The 20,607-nt window shown below is 38.9% G+C and overlaps 1 protein-coding gene across 1 annotated transcript; it reads right to left on the bottom strand.

The window, feature by feature from the left end:
- Positions 1–326: 326 nt before the first annotated feature.
- On the bottom strand, positions 327–19,514 carry NPS (neuropeptide S; the record flags this gene model as incomplete). Its single annotated transcript, XM_089508338.1, has 3 exons — positions 327–720; positions 2,846–2,918; positions 19,486–19,514. Coding segments are annotated over 3 exons (282 nt in total), but the record flags the coding sequence as incomplete, so codon positions are not given.
- Between the last annotated feature and the right edge of the window lie 1,093 nt (positions 19,515–20,607).

The raw sequence follows: 20,607 nt of genomic DNA, 5'->3' as shown, positions 1-20,607 counted from the left end.
ATATTAAAGAAAGCCCAGATTTCTGCTATTACTGAATATCTGAATTCAATTTTTCTGTCCAGTATAGCTGCATTTAGCTCCAGTTGAAATGACCAGTGCTTGCTATGAATGAGGTTGTACTAAGACATTAACGTGTTAATGGGAATCCTATGTACATTTTTAAATCCTTCTTTATAACCAAAATAATCACATTCAGATTATTAAAACATTACTAAATGTACATGTTAAAACATCTACGTTATTTTTGCATTAGGACATAAAATTTGTACCCAATGGAATTTAAACTAAAAATTCATTTTACATCAATGCCAAAAATGTGGTGATACTATAATTTCGAAAGAAATGTCCGTTCGGAACAATTACATTTGCTTCACTTGGCTTGCACCATTTCAAATAAACATCTGTTTACATTATGAACACACTGATACATTTGTCTCTATTGGTTTGACTCATCATCAGAAAGGTACAGGAAAACAACTTTAAGCATATTTGGTTAAATCTTATATGTTTTGATTCGTGGATATTTCCTTGGGCAATCGTTCATGACTTGGCTCTTCGAAAAGATGTATTTTTAATTCCTGATCCAACCCCATTGCGAAAGGACCTTTTAATATAAGACTTCTCCAGTAAAGGCTTTAACAATGCCAGTTCTTCAGATCCGTCCACTTTGGTTAGGCAGCTATTCAGCAGGAGGAGACAGTAATCAGATTTCCCAGACAACTAGCAATTCAAATAAAGAAAGATTATTGCTCTGAAGATTTTTTAAAAATCATAGATAAGGACAAGGCCTTTTATGATTATATACATTTGTGACAGGTGTAAACTGACAAACATACATAGGTACACACAAACTCATTGAGGATTTAGAAGACATGGGTGAATTTGTATTAGCCGTAGATTAGGAGTCTGGAATTTCAGGTTTTTATAAGGCCCATGTATACGAAACCACAACTTACCTGGAAGGATGGGCACTGTTGTAAACACAGTGCTTGTAAAAGTAAGCCATTTTTCAATGTAACATTATTGATGCTCGGTCTTTCCTTTAAGATAGTTGCTAGAAACCTTTCATAACTAATCTTCTAATAATATTTTGATTCTTGCTGCCAGATAAACCTTCTATAGCAATAGCAAGTACATTTCTATACTGCTTATCAGTGAACTAGCACTCCCTCAGTGGTTTACAATGTGACAGCCAATTGCCCCCGACAAGCTGGATACTCATTTTACCGACCTACGAAAGGATGGAAGGCTGAGTGGACCTTGGAGCCCTCCTCTAGGATCAAACTTATAACATAGTGGCTGCAGTACCCAACATTTAACCACAATGCAACCAGGGCTCCTTCTTGTAATAGTCAAATAAAAGATAGATAATAGATTCTAATAGCCAAAGTTTTAGAGTGCACTGGTGGAACTTTTCAGTGAGGCTTCAAGTGTCATTGCTTGTTCTTTTCTTAAGGACTAAAGATGTTCATAACACACATAGTCTCTTTTTTGTTCATCATCACAATCTCCATTTGTGACTTGAGTCTTCACCAGTCCAGAGAAACTTCCTTTTTCAAATCCTGGAATGAGTCAGGGATGGGCCCTTTGCATGCAATGTTCACATTACCTTCTACACAGGAACATGTATACATAGACTGTTGATCTGCATACAGATAGAGTTTTTCACGTGTAATGTTCAACATATGTAAACTCTATCTAGACTGTTACTCTGTACCATAGAATAACTATCCATGTGTAATGGAATGTACCTGTGTTCATGCAGAGTTTTTGGATTTACATTGCTATTCTTGTATTCAAACTTCTTGATTAACAAAGAAATATAATACTGTTCTACACAGAAATACATCCCACCATCTTAACTGGGCTTCACATAGGATTTTATTCTCTGAAAAAGTTACTAATTCTACCTAAGACAATTATAAATATAAATAGTTCAGTGGGTTGGTTTTTAAAAAAAAAAAAAAAAATTCCTACCAAACCAAAGTATTGTTATGAAATTTTGAAAATGGAATAAAATCCTAATGAATATCAAAAGTATTCACTGAACAGATGTATTAATAAGAGGAAAAGCAGGATGAGAAAGCACTGGGAAGAATTAAGAAAACTATAAAATTGAAGATTAATTTTCCATGTTTGCAAAAAACAAGTTGAAACAAGTCTGCAATAGGGGAAATGAGAAATTTAGCAAAACCAAATTCATATATTCAGCTGTTATATGCAATCATAACTCACAGAACAGATTAGTTCTACACTCATTTGTTAATATAATGTCATTGGTTTATTCACAGAACATCAGCAATGAAGCCATCTTACTGCCTTTGTAGTAGTATATTTGACATTATAACTTGCCTCAGCAGCAGAACAACCATTCTAAGTAAATAAAAACACAAAGGCTGTATCCTATACATACTCACATATGAATGAGTTTTGTTGAACTCAACAGGACTTAATACAGACTAAAATTAACCGAGATCATGCTGCTCAATATAATGGAGACGAATGAAATAAATAAGAATGATATAAATCAGCTTTATAGTACTGAACATCTCAGTTTCATGCTTCACTCACCAGAACACATGAAGTGACTAAAGACTAGATTCATGGAAATCAATACAAGAAATGTTGCTATAATTTTAGTAGACACACACAAAAAATGCTTAATAAAGTAAGTTGTATGTAAAACTATAGTTAAACTTACAAAATATAATCTTATATTCAGATGATATTAAACATATTAATATATAAATAGTGCATTAATAATATCTCAGTGTTTAAAACAATTTCAGATGATATTTTAAAAATTATTTAGCATATTTCTAGTTTAGTAAGGTTTATTACTTACCGTAGAAGGGACAATAGGGTAACACCTCCACATTTGCATTGTTGAAATCCATAAAATTAATATAACATTTAACCTGATGAGAGGGGAGAAGCACATTAATTTAATTTTCAGATGGCTTCATATACAATGTTAATTTCCCAAATATTAAAGTCTAATAATTAAAGTCTAACCTGATCATTGCTTCTATTTTGTCTTACGAAGGTTCTAATGTAGAGGGTAGTTCACTATAATATGATAACATTCCTTATCCGTTCCACTAGTCATTTCCTAAACAACCATTTTATACTAAGTGTTGAAGAGCAAGAATGTCACCAAATCACATTTAGGTATGACTAATTGATCACTAGTGACCTTTATTCTTGCTAACTGAGGAAATGACAAGGATACAGTTCCACGGTCATCTTGGAGTTACCACGTGACTCAACTGACAATGTTGCCATTAAGCGGCCTTTAAAATCATTCACATTTGGCCTGTACCTTCCTGGCATAAGTTGTCTAAAGTGTGTATACACATCATATTCTAAATTATATCAACCTGTTATGACTGGGGGTGGGGAAAAGAAAAAGGGAAAGGAAAAGGAAAGGGGGGAGGGGAATCCATGCCCATTTTATATACAAGGATATTTTAGAGTTTTACTTATGAATCATTATTTCTGTTTTGTTTTTCATGAAATATGGCCGGAACTCACTAAGGCAGTTACATATGCATTTGTGACTACTTCATATTCACAATACTTACCAACTCCTTAATTTAGGTGATACTTAGTGACCGTCAATGTCCCCCAGTCCTCACTTGCCTGGTGGCAACCACAGTGATAGAAAGAGGTCTGTTCCTCTGTCAAGCAGGAACAAATGGACTGGAGATTGTGCAAGCAATCTCCCATGCAAGAGGGAATTATAACAGTGGTCCTACTTCTGGCTGTTGCAACAGAGATTCCTTATAGGAAGGGGCTGGAAAGATCAGTCAGCTGCTTCCCAAACAGCCTGGTAAGTGGTGGTGGGTGGTGGTGATTCCAGGCTAAGGAATGTATGGTAGTTTCACATTCCTAACTGCATTAGTAAACACTGGCTCATGTTCATCTATTTTATTATTATTATTATTATTATTATTATTATTATTATTATGCTTTATTTATAGAGTGTTGTAGATTTGCACAGCGCTGTACATACAAACAATAACATAGATACGGGTAAACCTGCCCATGGTGTACAATCTAAGAAATAGTAGCATAATACATATAAATAATACATAACACTACAGGAAAGGGTTCAATAAAACAGGCAACAAATTAAAAATGTCAAGTAACAAATAATAGTCACACAATGCCTGGGAATGCTTCTCTGAACAGGATGGTCTCCAACTCAGTTTTGAAACTGGTTAAAGAAGTGATGAGCTGTGTTCGTGGGGGAAGGAGGTTCCAGGAGTAAGGGGCAGCAAGTGAAAAGTGATGAATCCGGGACGGGGCAGAGAAAATCCTGGGCTGAGACAGCCGACCTTGACTACCAGAACGGAGGGCCTGAGAGGGAAGGTGAGGAGAAAGAAGGTCTGATAAATAAGGAGGGGCCAGCCCATGGAGGGCCTTGAAAGTCAACAACAGGAACTTATACTGAATATGGAAAGGGAGAGGGAGCCAGTGAAGGAATGACAACAAAGGAGAGAAATAGTCAGAGTGGTGGGCGGATATAATAATGCATGCAACTGAATGCTGGACAGAAATTAAAGGATGGAGGTGAGAAAGAGGAAGCCCTGCCAGAAGGATGTTACATCAATCAAGTTGTGAGACCACCAGGGCATGGATCAGAATTTTGGCAGTAGAAGCAGAGAGAAATTGTCAGATTTTGACAATATTGTATAAAAAGAATCGACATGTCTTAGCTGTGATCTGGATCTGGGGGATACACGACAGAGAAGAATCAAAAATAAAACCAAGACTACAGGCTTGCTGGACTGGTGGGATAGAAATGTCATCAACAGAAACAGAAAAGAAGTGTTGAAGAGTAGACTTAGGAGGGAAAACAAGATGCTGCATCCACTGAGAGACAGCTATAAGACAAGATGAAACTTGCTGTTCAAGACTCGGAGAAAGATCAGGGATGGAAAGATACAGCTAAGTGCCATCAGCGTACAAATGATAGGAAAAGCCAAAAGAACTAATGAGTTTTCCTAGGGAGAGTGTGTAGAGAGAAAACAGAAGGGGACCCAGAACAGAGCTCTGAGGAACTCCAACAGATAAGGGAACAGAGGACGAAGTCTGACCACCTGTGACCACTGCAAAAGATCTGCCTGACAAATAAGATCTAAACCAGTCAAGAACAGAGTCTGAGAACACGAGGTCAGAAAGTATATCAGCTAGAAGACAGTGATCAATGGTGTCAAAGGCTGCAGACAAATCAAGAAGAATGAGAACAGAGTAAAGACCATTAACCTTGGCCCATAAAAGATCATTAGAGATCTTAGTGAGAGCTGTCTCTGTAGAATGTTGTGGGCAGAAACCAGACTGAAAGGGATCGAGAATGGAGTTGGCTTCAAGAAACTCAACACAGCGAGAATAAACAACCCATTCCAAAACTTTAGAAAGAAAAGGAAGAATTGAAATCGGACGATAGCAAGACAAAGAGGAGAGGTCGAGAGAAGCTTTTTTCAGAATAGGAGAAACTAAAGCATGTTTAAAGACCGAAGCGAAAGAACTTGTTGACAGAGAGACCTGTTTTGCCATGGACAGGGTGTGTGAAAAGAAAGAAAGAACAAATTTGTAATGAATAAAATCAACCCACTCCCTGGACTTTATCCAAAAGCGTTCAGCCGCTCAAGAGCAGGATCGGAGAAACCTAACAATAGCAAAGTTTGTAGTGGTGCACAGCAATGGCAAGATTCAGCCCTTCAGAAAATTGTCCCCAGACCATTTTACAGTCACTCAGCTTCCATTCAGATCACAGACCTGACACTGGAAGGTTCATGCCTCTCACTGATTTGCATTGGTGAGAGGTGGGGGGGAGTCATAGTTTGGTATTTACATTAAGCAAAACTGGATGAAATTAACCAGCGTGATAATGAGAGAGTATTAGGTTTGCCAAACTGCAAAGAATAGATAGTGTGATTCCATTTAGCAGCTCTACCCATGGTGAGGAGAAGGTCATGGAGATTCCATGACCCTGAGACTTCCTGATGTCTCCTAGGGATCATTCATGAGCACCAAAGGACTGACAGTAGGAGAACTTCAGCCACCTGTTCCACCTTGCAGTTTAAACTAAGCTGAAATCTATGAAAAGCAACTGACCAAGCCCATCCCAAACATTTAATTTAACCCAAAATTGTAGGAACATTTTGAAATTCACTTAAATGACATACAGTGGATTCAGATTTTTCTGCCAAGGAGATGTGTATCCTTATTCATAAGGTTCTTGACATTTAGATGGATATCCTCCTTAATAATGATTTGTCTATGCTTGGGAAGCATTAACTTCTTAAAGAGGAATATAGTGTACTCACTGAATGAGATGACTAGTACTAATTCAACTGTCAGCTCTGTCATGATATTGTATAAATAACTACAATGCAATGATAGAAATATGTCATCTCTTATCCTTAGGCATTACTAGGCATTTTGAGATTCAGCTCCTAGAACAGTAGATTGGCTTATTTCTCTCTGCCTAAGGCAGGGATGGGTGAACTTTAAGCTTTTGGGATCTACTATTTTTATATAGATCCTTCAAAATTCACCAGCCTGAGCCAAGGGAAAAATTGTAGCTCAGATGGGAGGCAGTCATACTTTAAAAAATGACTCTCATGTCACATCCAACTGGATCTCATATAAGGAAGGCATTTTCCTCCAGTTCCAGTGGGCTTTTCCAGAATGCCCAAAAGCTCCAGGATTTGGTGGAAGTTACAGTTGCAGTTAGCAGGGGCTGTGGGAGGCCTTCCTGCTATCTGTACAACATTTTTCTCTGTTCTGATATTTTCATTGTGAATTTACCCACAACTTTTAAAGCTAACTGTAGGATGCAGGGTTCTTTTTTTTTTCCTGTCCCAGGAGTTTCTGATACAGTATGGGCTAAATGTTATACAGCCAGACAGCATAGTATGATGGTTTGAGTCTTGGACTAGGACACTGGGAGACCAGGGATCAAATCCATTGAAACTATTGAAACCCACTGGGTGACCTTGAGCAAGTCACATTCTTTCAGCCTCAGAAGAAGGTAAAGACAAATCCCCTCGGAACAAATCTTGCCAAGAAACCCCCATGAAAGATTCACTGTAGGGTCACCGTAAGTCAGAAATTACTTGAAGGCACACAGCACAAATGTCATATATCTACATCATCTCACTTCCTTCAACTCTACGTTTTGGCAATCCCACTGATGATATTTCAAATGGGCATGTGCCTTTTCCCACGTAGGCTCGCCACTGGGCTTTGTTTCCTCATTACATTTCTTTTTATCAGATTCAGTGTTTCTTTCTATTAGCATTTTAGCATTATAGTGCTACAGCATCAAAGCAATTTTATCACTATGACTATAACAAAAATCAAAATTAAATAAATATGCAAGGTGGAAAAGTAGATACTGCGGGAAGAGCAGGGGCAAAAGATGTTGAGTTCATGGAGGGAATGGTGGGGGTGAAAAGAAACCTTGCTCACTCCACAACTGGGAGAAAAGAGCAATTGAAAAGAAACATATGAATCAGGGTAGTGCTAAACTCTGCTACAAACATCAAAAAATCAGGGCCGAAACTCTGTTATTTTGGGGAATTGACTGGATGGAGGAATGGAAACAGCCATTACAAGGTAATACTTCCACCTTTTACATAAAAGCCCATTCCTGTTTCCATGCCAGAAGGGTTTGTTTTGTGTATCAGCCTACTTTTCTGGGTGAGGATTTGCTGATGTGAAACAATAAGGAGACATACATCACTGGTGAGCTACTACAAAATGCCTAGAGATCTACCAGCAGATCCAGGCCTACTTTCTGATCTAAAGTGATTTAAAATTTAGAAATGTAATCCTATATGCATTTGCCTGGAAAGAACTCTGATTCAACTGTGATTTACTTTTGTGTGAGCCTTGCTTAGGATTGGTTTGCAAAAGTTTTTTCCTATCTCCATGTCTCTTGGAATCCAAAACAATTTCTATTACTCATATATATGTTTTTATAAGACCTTGGTTAGACATCTAGGTAAAGGAGTTCTTATTCATCTTTGTGACTCTGGAGATCAAAAAATGAGCACTTGTAGTCATATACGTTTTGCAAGACCTTAGTTCTCAAACATGACAAGCAGCTTCAGTCATACAGATTGTCATGAAACTATTTACATATTCAGCAAATTAAGCCTTATTCAGAGAGAAAATCCTGTCATTTGAATGGATGGGCAAGCCTCAACAGGTACGCTAATTCCATCCATAAGAGATAAGCGGATTAACTGGATGGTTCTGGTACAGTGAAAAGTTGCATAGGATTGAGGCTTCTTTAATAAAAGTTTAACCTTGGTTTTAATTGTATCTGCATTTCATTGAAGTATGTTTTCATGTAAATTGCACCTGAGATCCTGTTGGTGCAAGCAAGAAGGCAGCCTCAAGCTACAAGGAACTGCAGGATCAAACAGCAGGAAAAGGTCACAAGCTCACTGGCAGCACTGTTTGGTGAGTCAGTTTCTGCTTATACAAAGCATCAGTGAGTCTCTTACACCACCTCATGATCCATGTCCTCCAAAAGTCCTGAGCAAGGACCTGTAGATTTATGAAACAGACAGCACAATCCTCCTGACGCAGCTCTATGCTGGCTGACTGTCAAAATTCTTCTTGGCACAGCAGCTATTCAAAAACTGTTCCTGATAGGTCAAGTGCAAACACTTAGCCAGTATGGCCCCTGCTTCCTTTGTACTTTCTTGGCTCAGTGTTTCCTTTTGGCCAGAACACACAGAGAATCAACGGAATTGTTTCTCTTCTTTTCTCTGCATGCATGTCTTTGGCTGCTCTATGGTAGCTCGACTGGCCATCTACATCTCATATGGCTATTTCACACATTATTCAAAGCTCCATTCAGGCCTTGTGGTATTGTTTTTATGCATTTAAAACAGGGATGAACAACTGTTGAAGGCTAGTGGGCTGCATTAGCCCCCCAGGAAAACTTGGAGGACCATACTTCTCCACTACACCTGCTCTTGCAACAACAACAAAAAAAGATGTCCCCAAACACCTTTTAGGGGACATAGGGGTATTTTCACCATGTTTTGGGGGTATACCCAGGCTGTTGTAGGCACAGACGTGGACTTTTTAACAAATGGAAATGAGCATCCATAATTTCTTGTTCACCTCCTGTTTACCTGTCTCCATAAATTGGCTCTGGGAGGCTGCAAAATGTGATGCAAATGCATTCCCCACCCCCCACCCCCAGTGGACATTTTTTTTGGGGGGGGGGCATTTCAGGACAAAACAATTCTTCTTTTAAAATTTACAAAAAATGTTTGTTTGTTTTTAACCCTTGGGGGTGCAGGAGGCCTCCAAATCTGGCAGAAATGCCCTCCACACTCCCTAGAGTGTACTTGGGGGCATTCTAGATTAGAATGAAGTTGACACTTGAAAGACCCTTGGACCACAAAAGAAACCCTGGGGGCACGCTTTGTCCACTCCAGATTTAAAACATTGATATGCTTCCCTTCATCATGTTAAATTGGATGTTGTGTATGTAACCCCAATGAATTATTTCCTGAGTTTTTAATCCCCTAGCATCCCTCTGCACATCCAGGGCTTTCTAGAGCATCAATGCATTTCTCTTCCAGAACATGTGTGGGATGTGGTGGGAGAGGTGTAGGGTTGGTTGTTGCTCACCGTCTTTGTGCAAATACTAATTATTGTGCTTGTTAGATACACAGTATCACTCACATTCCACAACAGGGCCTGGTGGCTTTGAGGGCCTTTGACAGCTTTGGCAGTTGCAAAATGAGGCCACATGCTGCCCATAGATCATGAATTCCCTACTCCACCACACAGAGGATTCTGGTCTAGGTCTAAAATCATATCTAATATTTCTTCTGTTCTATGTTATAATGCAGAGTTGTCAAACATGAGAGCCAAAAAGTTTATGAGGCGTGTTAGAGTTCTTAAAATATATCACTTCAAGACATTCAAGGACATACCTTAGTACTATTTGTGGAAGGGTAGGTATGTTGTGTTGTCTTTATTTAAATGTATCAGCAGTGAAGTCTCAAGGACAATCTGGTATTATGGGCATTAGTATTTTCTTACGCTCTAACATTCACACTAAAAAGAGAGGGGTCAATGGCTCTTTTATTTCTTAGCTTTATTCTAAAGCAGTTTACTCCCATCTTTTTAAAGACACATTGCTTTTCTTTCACACTGTGCACCCATTTCAGCTTTACAGCTTTTATTAGACCTTATTCATGGACAAATAAACAGATGGCAGTTGAAATGTTATCTAGGAAAATAAGTTTCTAACCCACTGCTGCTAAAGGAGGAAGATATTGTTTTGCTGAAGTGGTTTCAGCTAATTGTATCTTAAAGCTATCTGTTTATAATTGCTGGTCACACAATAAGTACCCCATTTGCATTCTGGATCTAATATCCTGTTAAAGAGGAAAGGAAGACAATAACAGCAGATGACCTAATGACACACTGTGGAATCCCCCATTATCTCTCTGTTGCCTCCTAAACAAAGAAAAAGATAATGTTCTTTCTAATAATCATACAATAGGAATGGACATAGTAGTGTATGTGCTCATTCTGTCTGAACTATTATTTTTGCTATTATTTTTTCTCACTCTTTACCAGAAACTCAGGCCAAAGACTTCCTCAAGGAGGCTGACAGGTGAAATCTGAAAAGACTAATATGAAACACTTCTAAAACAACATCATAAAACATTTAAAAAGATAGTATATTCACTACATGGAGTCTACCTAAGCAGAGTTTAGTAGCACAATTTGTGTTTCCTACAAAATGATTTGGGTTGCCATACCTGATATATTAATGGCTGACCTCCAAATTTCAGGTTATGTAACTCTAAGTAAGGGTTGAAGTGGCTCAAGTGGTTAAGACGCTGACTCTGTTGAGTGCAAGACCAGCAGGTTGGCAGTTTGAGGCCCCTGTGCCGCATGATGGGGTGAGTTCCTATCACTAGCCCCAGCTTCTGCCAAGCTAGCAGTTTGAAAGCATGCAAATGCAAATAAATAAATAGGTACCACTTCTCAGTGGGAAGATAACAGCATTTGGTGGAGTCATGCTGGCCACATGCCCACCAGAGCAGTCCTAGAACAATGCTGGCTCTTCAGCTTAGAAACGGAGATGAGCACCACTCCCTACAGTCAGTTACGACTAGACATTCATGTCAAGGAACTACTTTTACCTTTTAAGCCTAAGTAAATGAAATTGAACCACTACCATGTCAGGAGGCACAGGGAAGCCATTGAAATCCACAAACACCTGGACAATTTCAACAGGAAAGAGGAAACCCTTAAAGTAAACAAGGTTTGGCTACCAGTCCTGAAAAACAGCAAGATGAAAACAAATGCAAAAGAGAAATCTCCCAGGGTCAGGGGTTTCCCAACAGACAATGAGCACTAATAAAGCAGACACTAATCTTCTTTTGCATTAGCCTCCCACCCTGAGGCCTACCATTAGCAACAGAACAATACACATGCAAATCACTGCTGCCTTCCCAGGTCAAACAATATATATACCCACTCCTTTCCAGGCAAGCATTCTCTGAAGATGCCAGCCACAGATGCTGGCGAAACGTCAGGAAGAAAGTCTTCTAGAACATGGCCACATAACCCGAAAAGCCCCGCAAAAAACTATGGATGCTGGCCATGAAAGCCTTCAACTCCACATTGAAATTGAATCTCTTCTAAATATTAAGCCAACCATGCATACACAAACAAACACAGGTGTACACACCAGAGGAAGAGACTGGAGTCCTGTTGGTGACATGCACACATACATATATAACTTGGGATTGTGTGCACCTATGTCTTGCTTTGAATGTTGTGTAAGGGCTTGTTCACTAGCCCATTTTAAAGCATCCAAAACCTCTCCCACTGAGCTCCATGAGGAACTGTTCCAACAGATTAGTGAGCAGGGGAGGAGAGCAGAAGGGAGTGTGCCCCATTCTAACTGCAGTTCTTCAGATGGAGAAAGAAAAATGTACTCAGTTTTATTTATTTTCTTGACACCTGCTGGGTGGTATGAAACAATTTATATGGTGCATTACACACTACATATTTGGAGCTTGAGGTAGCATATATCTGGCACATCTACCAGATATATGTCTGATATACTAGATATGCTACATCTGTGCTATATGGTTTGCTGGCATACCTACCAACTAACTCAAGTGGTGATAAAATATAGGAAAGACACATTAAGGTTTTCTCAACTATTATTTATTATTTAATTTATATCCATCCCTTCTCCCAAGGCAGCCTACAACAACAAATTAAAGCAAAGTACATCTAATACCTATTTGATACAAAAAATAAAAAATACCACTAAATAAACAATTCTATTAAAAATACTAAATTAAAACCATTTTAAAAGCTTTAAAACATAGTGAAAATGATAAAAGCACAGCACACCTTATTAGGAGACTCTCCTGTCACAGAAGATAAGGATAAAATACTTGCCCAAATACATAAATAAAAACATTTGCCTGCTGGTGGAAAGAGAGCAGAAAAGGGCCAACCAAGCTTTCAATTGGAGGGAATTCCACAACTCAGGAGCAACCATTGAGAAGACTCTCCCATATCCCTATCAAATGTAATAGTGGTGGGATCATGAATATGAAGCTGTCACAAATGCATAAATCATAGTCATAACTCCCCAATAGGTCATATATTCCCTTTTAAATGCATTTAATATGTAAGATGAAGCAATTGTCACTGTCAGGGACTGTGGAAATTTTGGCTACAGCTGCCACTTTTCCTTCTGTTGAAATGTCCTAAATTAAGAGTGTCAAGTGTTTAGCTGCAAGATTTGACCTTTGCTGTTGTAACTTGTCCTTCCTTATTGGGCTTTTGTACCAGAAGGCATTATAAGTCTAAAATGATAAATAAAAATGGTCAAATTTGATACTTTGAAAACAAAATCAAAATCCAAACCAGCAATGATGCAGAAACTAGAGTGTGCATCCCTAGCTGAAGATGGATGCTTCAGAGAAATTCAGATATCTGAGGTGAACCAGTATCCCTCCAATGTGCATCTGGGACTTCTTGAAACTTTATGCATGATTCTCTAGTTCAGAAGGAAATGGAGACGCAAATGAGGCCAAGATTCTGTTCAATAGCAGTAGAATGTGAAAACTCTGCCAGTCCACTAACATAGTGGCAATATTCCAGGTTCTTTTAGTGGCCATTCCAACTTGGAAGAGAGAACTGTGCCTCCATGCTTCCCTTTGCACTATGTATGTATGAACGGGGAACTATTTGTGTAAGGGTAATGGATACTTCCTAATGCAAGCATGCAAAAAGTACAACCATCAATATAATGACCCATCAGGATTCAAGCCACATAAATAATTACAGCATGTATGTCCAGACTTTCCTACCTAGCCTAGGTGCTATTTCATTGCAATCATAGTGCTGTGTCTCCACATTGAACTTTCAACATGGTTTTTACAGCTCTTTCAGTGCAGAAATTCATCTCTAAAACTTGCACACACTCTTTGCTGTTGTACTACGGTGCCCCCTGCACTGTGCTAACCAAAGTGTTCAAACATCTTCCTGATATAGGTTGAGTCTCTTAGGATACACAGCCCCACCAACATGGACACCACCAACAATCAGTTACTGATCTGATAGAAAAGGAAAATGACTTGAAGTGTCATGCAGGGAATGGAAATGCCATTCTGGAACTCATCAAAGATTTCACACTGCTCAACTTTTTCCCATGCTAGGTAACCCTGAAATGGCAAGTAATTAAAACATAGAGACTAACACATAGCCAACCGAGACATTTGGCCAGAATAAAATTGTCTGCATTTTCATTCTGAACAGGTTTTGTACATGAAACGTTCCTGGTGGTTTTCTTTCCATAGGGTGTATTTTGAACAAACAAAACAAAACAAAAGCCCTAAAGTTCATTTACAGCAACCTTATGACATTCTCACAACTCAGGTGATATTCCCAATCATTCAGCTACAGAACTGAATGTTGTTTTCTAAGCTACACACTTAGTTTCTTTCTGAAAACATCTTTTTTTAGCATGAGGGGTTGATTTAGTTAAGTGTTCTACAAAGAAATATCCCCCATCAAAATGGCCTGGATGTCACTAGCTAGGCTACACATTAATTTAATGGCCAAGAAATCAATAAACCACAACAATTTTGTGGTCAGTGAGTGAAAACAAGGAACGAGGAATGTTTCTTCTTTGTAGACTGGAATTGCTAGGTGCCTTGATACAAACATTGCATTGTATTTTACTGTACCATGTTAGTATAAATGCCAGCTTGCTTACTTGTTTTCTGGAATTTGCTGATCCAGAAAGTGAAGAGATAGGATTGTTTGGGTTTAGACCATTGCAAGGTGCAAAATGGAAACTAAACAATCACTGACAGGTTGCTGTTCTGACTCTGACTAAGTGATAATGGAAATCTCAGCAAGATACAAAGACAACAGAAAAAGACAATTTGAGAAATGGGAGGAGGTTGATTTCATTGAAGGGCTTGCTGAATGTTCACTACTTGCAGTGGAGTGTGCAAGATTTTATAGTAGGAACATAGCAAATTGTTTAACCTTTTGCAAAATGATGCCCTTGTTTTCATAAATACACATCCTTTATTTATGTGGCTGCACAGAATGGCAAACACCATGCCAATAAGCCAACCTTTCACAATCAAAAAGGACAAGGAAAATTAAACACATCTGCAAATAGTGGTTTTATTTTGTGTACATCAACAGTGAAGCCTGACCTTTTCAAAGGGCTGTATGGAGGCACAGAGAGCTACTGTACCAGTTGAAGAGGAAGATTAAGGACTGCTTCTAGTAAGGAGTCAGTTATTTACTCTGTTCTGGGGTTCCAGCCATTATATAAAGAAAAAGTGTTCCCCACCCCTGCTGTATACGATGATAAAATAATACAGAACTCTTCGACAAAATTTAATTTATTTAAACAGTCATCTGGCAATTACTTGATTGGACAGAAGGATTTCTCTCATGTGGGAGGTGTGCTGCATTTTCATCTTTATAGTAATGTTTTTTAAAATGAATTTCTTTTTTTAAAATTAAAATTTTATTAATACATTCTAAAAAAACCAAGATGACAAACATTATACCAAATCAACAATAAATACAGGCAATAACCCAGGTAAGGCCCTGAAAGTTATAGATAAAAGGTGTGTTCAGGGATCCTGAAAGACATCTTTCCATAAAAATTTAGCTAAAATTAGGGGATGTCTAGAGACTAAATCTTGTTGGATATATTCAATAAATGGGTGCCAAATCTTATGAAAGGTCAATCCAGAGTGCAAGCCTCTCACTCTGTTGTTATTATCTGCCATTTTCTCCATTAACCACAAGTCCCAGAGTCTAGCCCACCATTCTGCAATATTCAAATTTCCGGTTTACCAGTTCTTGGCTAACTCAAGCCTGGCAAAAGCCAGAAGCAAACTAAGAAGTTCTTTATGCTGCAGACTTTATTTTCATTCATAAAAATGGAGAACAGGAACAGGAGTGGGGATAATTGTATATTTTGTTTAGTGTTCTTGGAGATTAGTTGTAAAATTTCTGTCCAATACTCATGCACTAAGGGACAATCCAGCCACATATGTACAAAGGTTCCTCTACCTTCACAACCCCTCTAGCATTTTGGATTAGCATTGGTAGACATACGAGCCAATTTGACTGGGGTGAGGTACCATCGATGGACCAACCTGATAGTATTCTCTTTAACGGCAATGGACCTAGTTTTAAATGGTAAATGAGTTTATATTTTCCCAGGTCTTACTATCAATTGAAAGGGAAAGTTCTGCTTCCGATCCTGCCTTATGAAGCGTTGGGTTCCCAAATGTTTCTTCTAGCAGACCATTATACATGCATGCTATTTGGCATTTAGAATATATAGTTGGAGAGACACACATGTTTTCAAAAAAAGCAAGTGGGTGAGGATATTCCTGTATCTGAAGCAGTTTCTTTAAGAATAATTGTATCTGTATGATTTGATACCAGTTCTGATGACCAGGGCCCAGAGTACTGATTAGTTGCTCCATTGTGATAGTTGTTCCATTGTGGAACAGGTCCCTCGAAACTGTGCATATTTTTTCTGGGCTCTTGAAAAGAGAGTGAGTAAGAAAAGACCGTAAAGGGGAAGAGTAGGGAGCCAAGAGATGCCTCTGTTTCTTCCACAAAACCAAGGCAGTGAGCAAAAAAAGGGTTATTACAAATTTTAGTGAATTTATATACAGATTCAGAAAAAAACTGATCAAAAGTAGCAGGGGATGCAGTATTAACTTCAGTGTCTACCCAATTAATCAGACTATTTCTGCTAATCAACTGGGTGATCTGACCAAGCTGAGAAGCTTCAAAGTAAAGATCAAGTTTCGGAAGTGACAACCCTCCATATCCAGTTTTAGAATGCTTGACTGCTTTTAAGAAGCATGGGCATTTCCCATTAAAAACTAGGTAGTCCACTAACTTGTTCCAGCATTTAAAGTATGATTTTGGTGGTCTCAAGGGAATCATTTGAAAAAGAAACAATACTTTTGGCAGAATGAAAGATTTAACTAAAGCAACAGTGCCCAAAAGGGAGAAATGAAGTGACATCCAATGGGCCAGTTTTGATTTAATCCACTTAGTGATTGGATTACAATTGCAAGGCATAACTTGAGAGATCTCTCGTGTGATGATGACCCCTAGATACTTTAGACCTGAAGGGCTGATTTGTATGTGTGTTAGTCCCTCCCAAGAGTGCTGGGTTTCAAGAGTTGCATAGAGACAGCGCATCCTAGATTTTTGATAATTTATCTGGAACCCAGAGAACCTGCCAAACTGTTTCAATACTTTATCAATCTCCTTGAAAGAATCAGGTAAGTTTATAATGTAAAGCATCAAGTCATCTGCGTAAAGCCCAATTTTATGCATAGTTTTATTGATTTCTATCCCTTCTATCTTGTTGTTGTCTCTGATAAATGTTGCAAGAGATTCCAAAGCTAAAGAGGAGCGGGGACAAGGTGATGGCTGCTGAGTCCTGATTTACATATATCATCACTCAAGATCCCCAATACAGGTCTTTAAGCAAATTCACAAAGGGAATCCTGAAGTTAGATTCCCTAAGCAAGGCAAAAAGATAGGGCCATTCAGCCATATCGAATGCTTTAAGGGCATTGAGTGAGACAAGTGCCAGCTGTGTACCTTCCCTTGAGGCGTAATGTATAATGTCTAATGTTCTCCTGATGGCATCTGACAGTTTATGCCCAGGCATAAACCCAATTTGATTCGGATGGATATAGTCAGTGATGAAACCATTCAATCTGGCAGCTAAAATGGAAGAGAGCAATTTGGTATCTTGATTAATTAGTGCAATCGGTCGAAAGGATTGCGCAAGCAGTGACAGTTCATTAGTTTTAGGAATCGGCATGATTCTAGAAATTTTCCAACTATTTGGCACTTTTACCTTCAACAAAATCTCATTTAGTAATGCTACTAAATGTGGACTAAGCCAGTCTTTAAGGAATTTATAAAATTCCCCTGTAAAGCCATCTGGGCCAGGGGATTTCCCCAGCCGGATCCGTTTGAGGGCATTATCTAATTCTTCGGTAGTGATGGTTTTGTTAAGAGTGGCCGTGCTGTGTTCTGTGTGCTTTTTAATATTTAGGGATTTCACAAATTGGGTATTTTCATGATTGCCTGCTTGATCAGAAGAATACCATTTAACATACAAATTACAAAATTCTTCAAAATTTTAAATTGAGTATTATAAATTTTACCCTCTGAAGACCAAATGCATGGAGTTAACCTCCTCCCTGCCTTTTTTTTTTCCTTTTTACTATTCTTGCCTTTAATTTAGAATTCTTATTACCAAATTCATAGAGCCTGGCTTTTGTGTGAAATATGGCTTTCTGAATTTGATAGGAATCAATCTCTTCCAAGAGAGCCTTTTTTTTTGGAGCAAAAGTGCCAGGTCAGACTTGTCTTGCAAACTCTTATGCAGGTGTGTTAATTCTATTATCTCATTCAGGAGTGAATGAGAAATTTCTACTTTTGTGTCATCAGGTTTTTGGCTGTGTTTTATTTATACCTTGTTGTACATCCTTTTGTGTCCCATGTGAGGAGAAAGATGGACTATAAATTAATAAATTACCACATTTGTTACCAGCCCTAAATTGAGAGTATTTATTTCTGACCATTTTCTTGAAAATAGATATGTTTCTCTTGGTTCTGGAAAGTGACAAAGCCTATACTGTTTCCAAGCTCAAATACTAAAAAAGAGTTGATGATTTATCTTTTCTGTTTAATCAGAACAGTGGTGATAATTTCTAATTTCAACTCTGATTCCATTGTCTTTCTGTTCTGCCAACCAGGACCAACTCCTCCACTTTCAAAACTGCCACAAACAAATCTCTAAACTGCAGCAATCTCAGAACTGTAGATTTGCAAAAGTGATAGATACAATCTCTGCTTTACAATCTGGTGACTTAAATGTGGGATGAAGAATTTCTTGGTTTCAGAAATCCTTTCTAGTTCTGTCTCTCCGCCCCTCCCCGCTGCCCGTAATTTTACCTATAAATTTTATCTAGCTATATATCTATGTGCTGGTCAGCCTCTGATTCTCCTGGTGATTTTAAAATTAATTATTTGCCTAATTTATCCTTTTTATGGTAGGAATACTTACTGTTTCATATATGAAAGCACAGCAATGATTTTGTTTCCCATCACATGTTGCAGTTGTAAGCAATTAGCGTGAAAAATCAGAATTCTTCCTCCTATGTTGTACCAAGACAAGTGTTTGGATGAATTTTCCCTCTTTGTCAGATCATGATCATTATAATGATTTGAAGCATCTGCTGTAAGAATTATCTGTACTGTTGTCTTTTCTTGATCCCATCTAAGCTGGATGCAAAAACATTGTTCATGGTGTTGCAGCCATAATTCTCCATTTAGACAACATAATTTCTAAAGTATAAATATATTCTTCTTCCACTTTACTTTCCTGTCCCATTACAGTTTAAATAACAGGTGTCCTATGTGCCAGTCAGCAAGTTGTGGTAAGCTGATGTAGGGGCTGGATAGACCACTCCTAAGAGGTGGCTCTGTGCTGCCCCTGGAAGTGCTGGGTTGAGGATGCAGCAAGCATATGCCACGCCCCCAACCCAGCAGGTCTGTGGCACAAAAAGGAGCCGCAAAAAGTGGCTTCTTTTTGCATTGCAAAAAGGATGCCATAGCCACTGCCGTGGCACTTTCACAGCTCTTTGGCACAGCCCATCTACATGCTGCACCAAAGATGTGGTGTGACGCTGCCCATCATGCGATGAGGTGTGCAGCATGGGGGCAGATGGCAGGTTGTCACCACCACCACCACCCCAAACACACTGCCTTCACACCGGCATTTCTTGCCAGTCTATTAAGGACTTACTTGTTCAACCAGAGCCTAGTACTGTTGAAGCAATGCTTCCATGCTGCCAGAATTTTGGAGTTACTCACAATCTGTCCTGTGCACCAGTCAGCAAGTGTCCCAGGAATCAGGTGGTTAGAATGCAAGAACTTCCAAGTAGTTAATCCAGTCTAAGTCAGTGACAGAGTATCTAGCAGGATAAAGGAAGATGCAAGAGAGTGGTGTCAGCCAGTCCAGGAGTTATTCAGCTAGTCAATATTCCAGATAAACAAAGCTAGTAAGAAGTAAAACAAAGTCATAAAAGTGTAGCCAGTCCAAGGTCAAGAAAACAAGAATGCTTAGAGTACTGTCAGGCTGCATTTATATTGAAGAATTAATGCAGTTTGATACCACTTTAACTGCCAGGACTCAGTGTTAATGGAATTCTGGGATCTGTAGCTTTTTGAGATATTGAGCCTTTTCTGACAGAGAGCTCTGGTGCCACAGCAAACTACATATCCCAGGGTGCCACAGGATGGAGCCATGACAGTTAAAGCAGTGTCAAATTCTATTAATTCTGCAGTGGGGCAGCAGTGTCAGTCACCAGATAGAAAGGCTGTGAGTAACAGAGACACTGCTGAGCTGCTGGGAGATTTATGGGCAGCTGTCTACAAAGCACCAGGTACCTAATTAGGTCAGTGTCTCCTGTTTAAAAAATGCTGGGAATTACACAATCTTTTCATCACTCTATGGATCATGGCAATGGGTCTTCATGTCTGCAAGCACTTCCTAGAGAGTAGGGTCCCCATCTGCCTCAATCCCCTCTCTACAGACTCAGAAAGATCCTCATTATTAGAAACTGCAGATTCCTGGCAATCTGCCGCCTTAACTCTCTCTGTATCTTTGGACTCTAGAGGGTGAGTTATGACAGCAAGATGAATGTGGGAAGATAGCTGTAAGTTCTTTTGCATAATTCTGGAAATATGTGTCAAGTCTGCCTTGTGCTGTCTCTAGGTAGAAACTGCCAATTATATCAACTGGACTAGGCTTGGGTCCCAATCCATCAGTCTGGTGGACATAAACATCTCTCTCTCTGTCTCTCTCTCTCTCTCTCAAATTCCCTTTCACAGAAACAGCAAATTCCCACAAGGATGCCTGCAGAAACAACCAAACCCATCATTTGGCATATGGGGGGGGGGGGGGGGATACTATTTTTATTTTTTTAAAAAAAT

This window comes from Sceloporus occidentalis, unplaced genomic scaffold, assembly GCF_023333645.1.
Source record: "Sceloporus occidentalis isolate IW3139 unplaced genomic scaffold, rSceOcc1.0.p SCAF_2, whole genome shotgun sequence".
NCBI classification, from domain to species: Eukaryota; Metazoa; Chordata; class Lepidosauria; order Squamata; family Phrynosomatidae; genus Sceloporus; species Sceloporus occidentalis.
The sequence above is the reverse complement of the archived record's forward strand: the minus strand, read 5'-3'. Positions and strand labels throughout refer to the sequence as shown.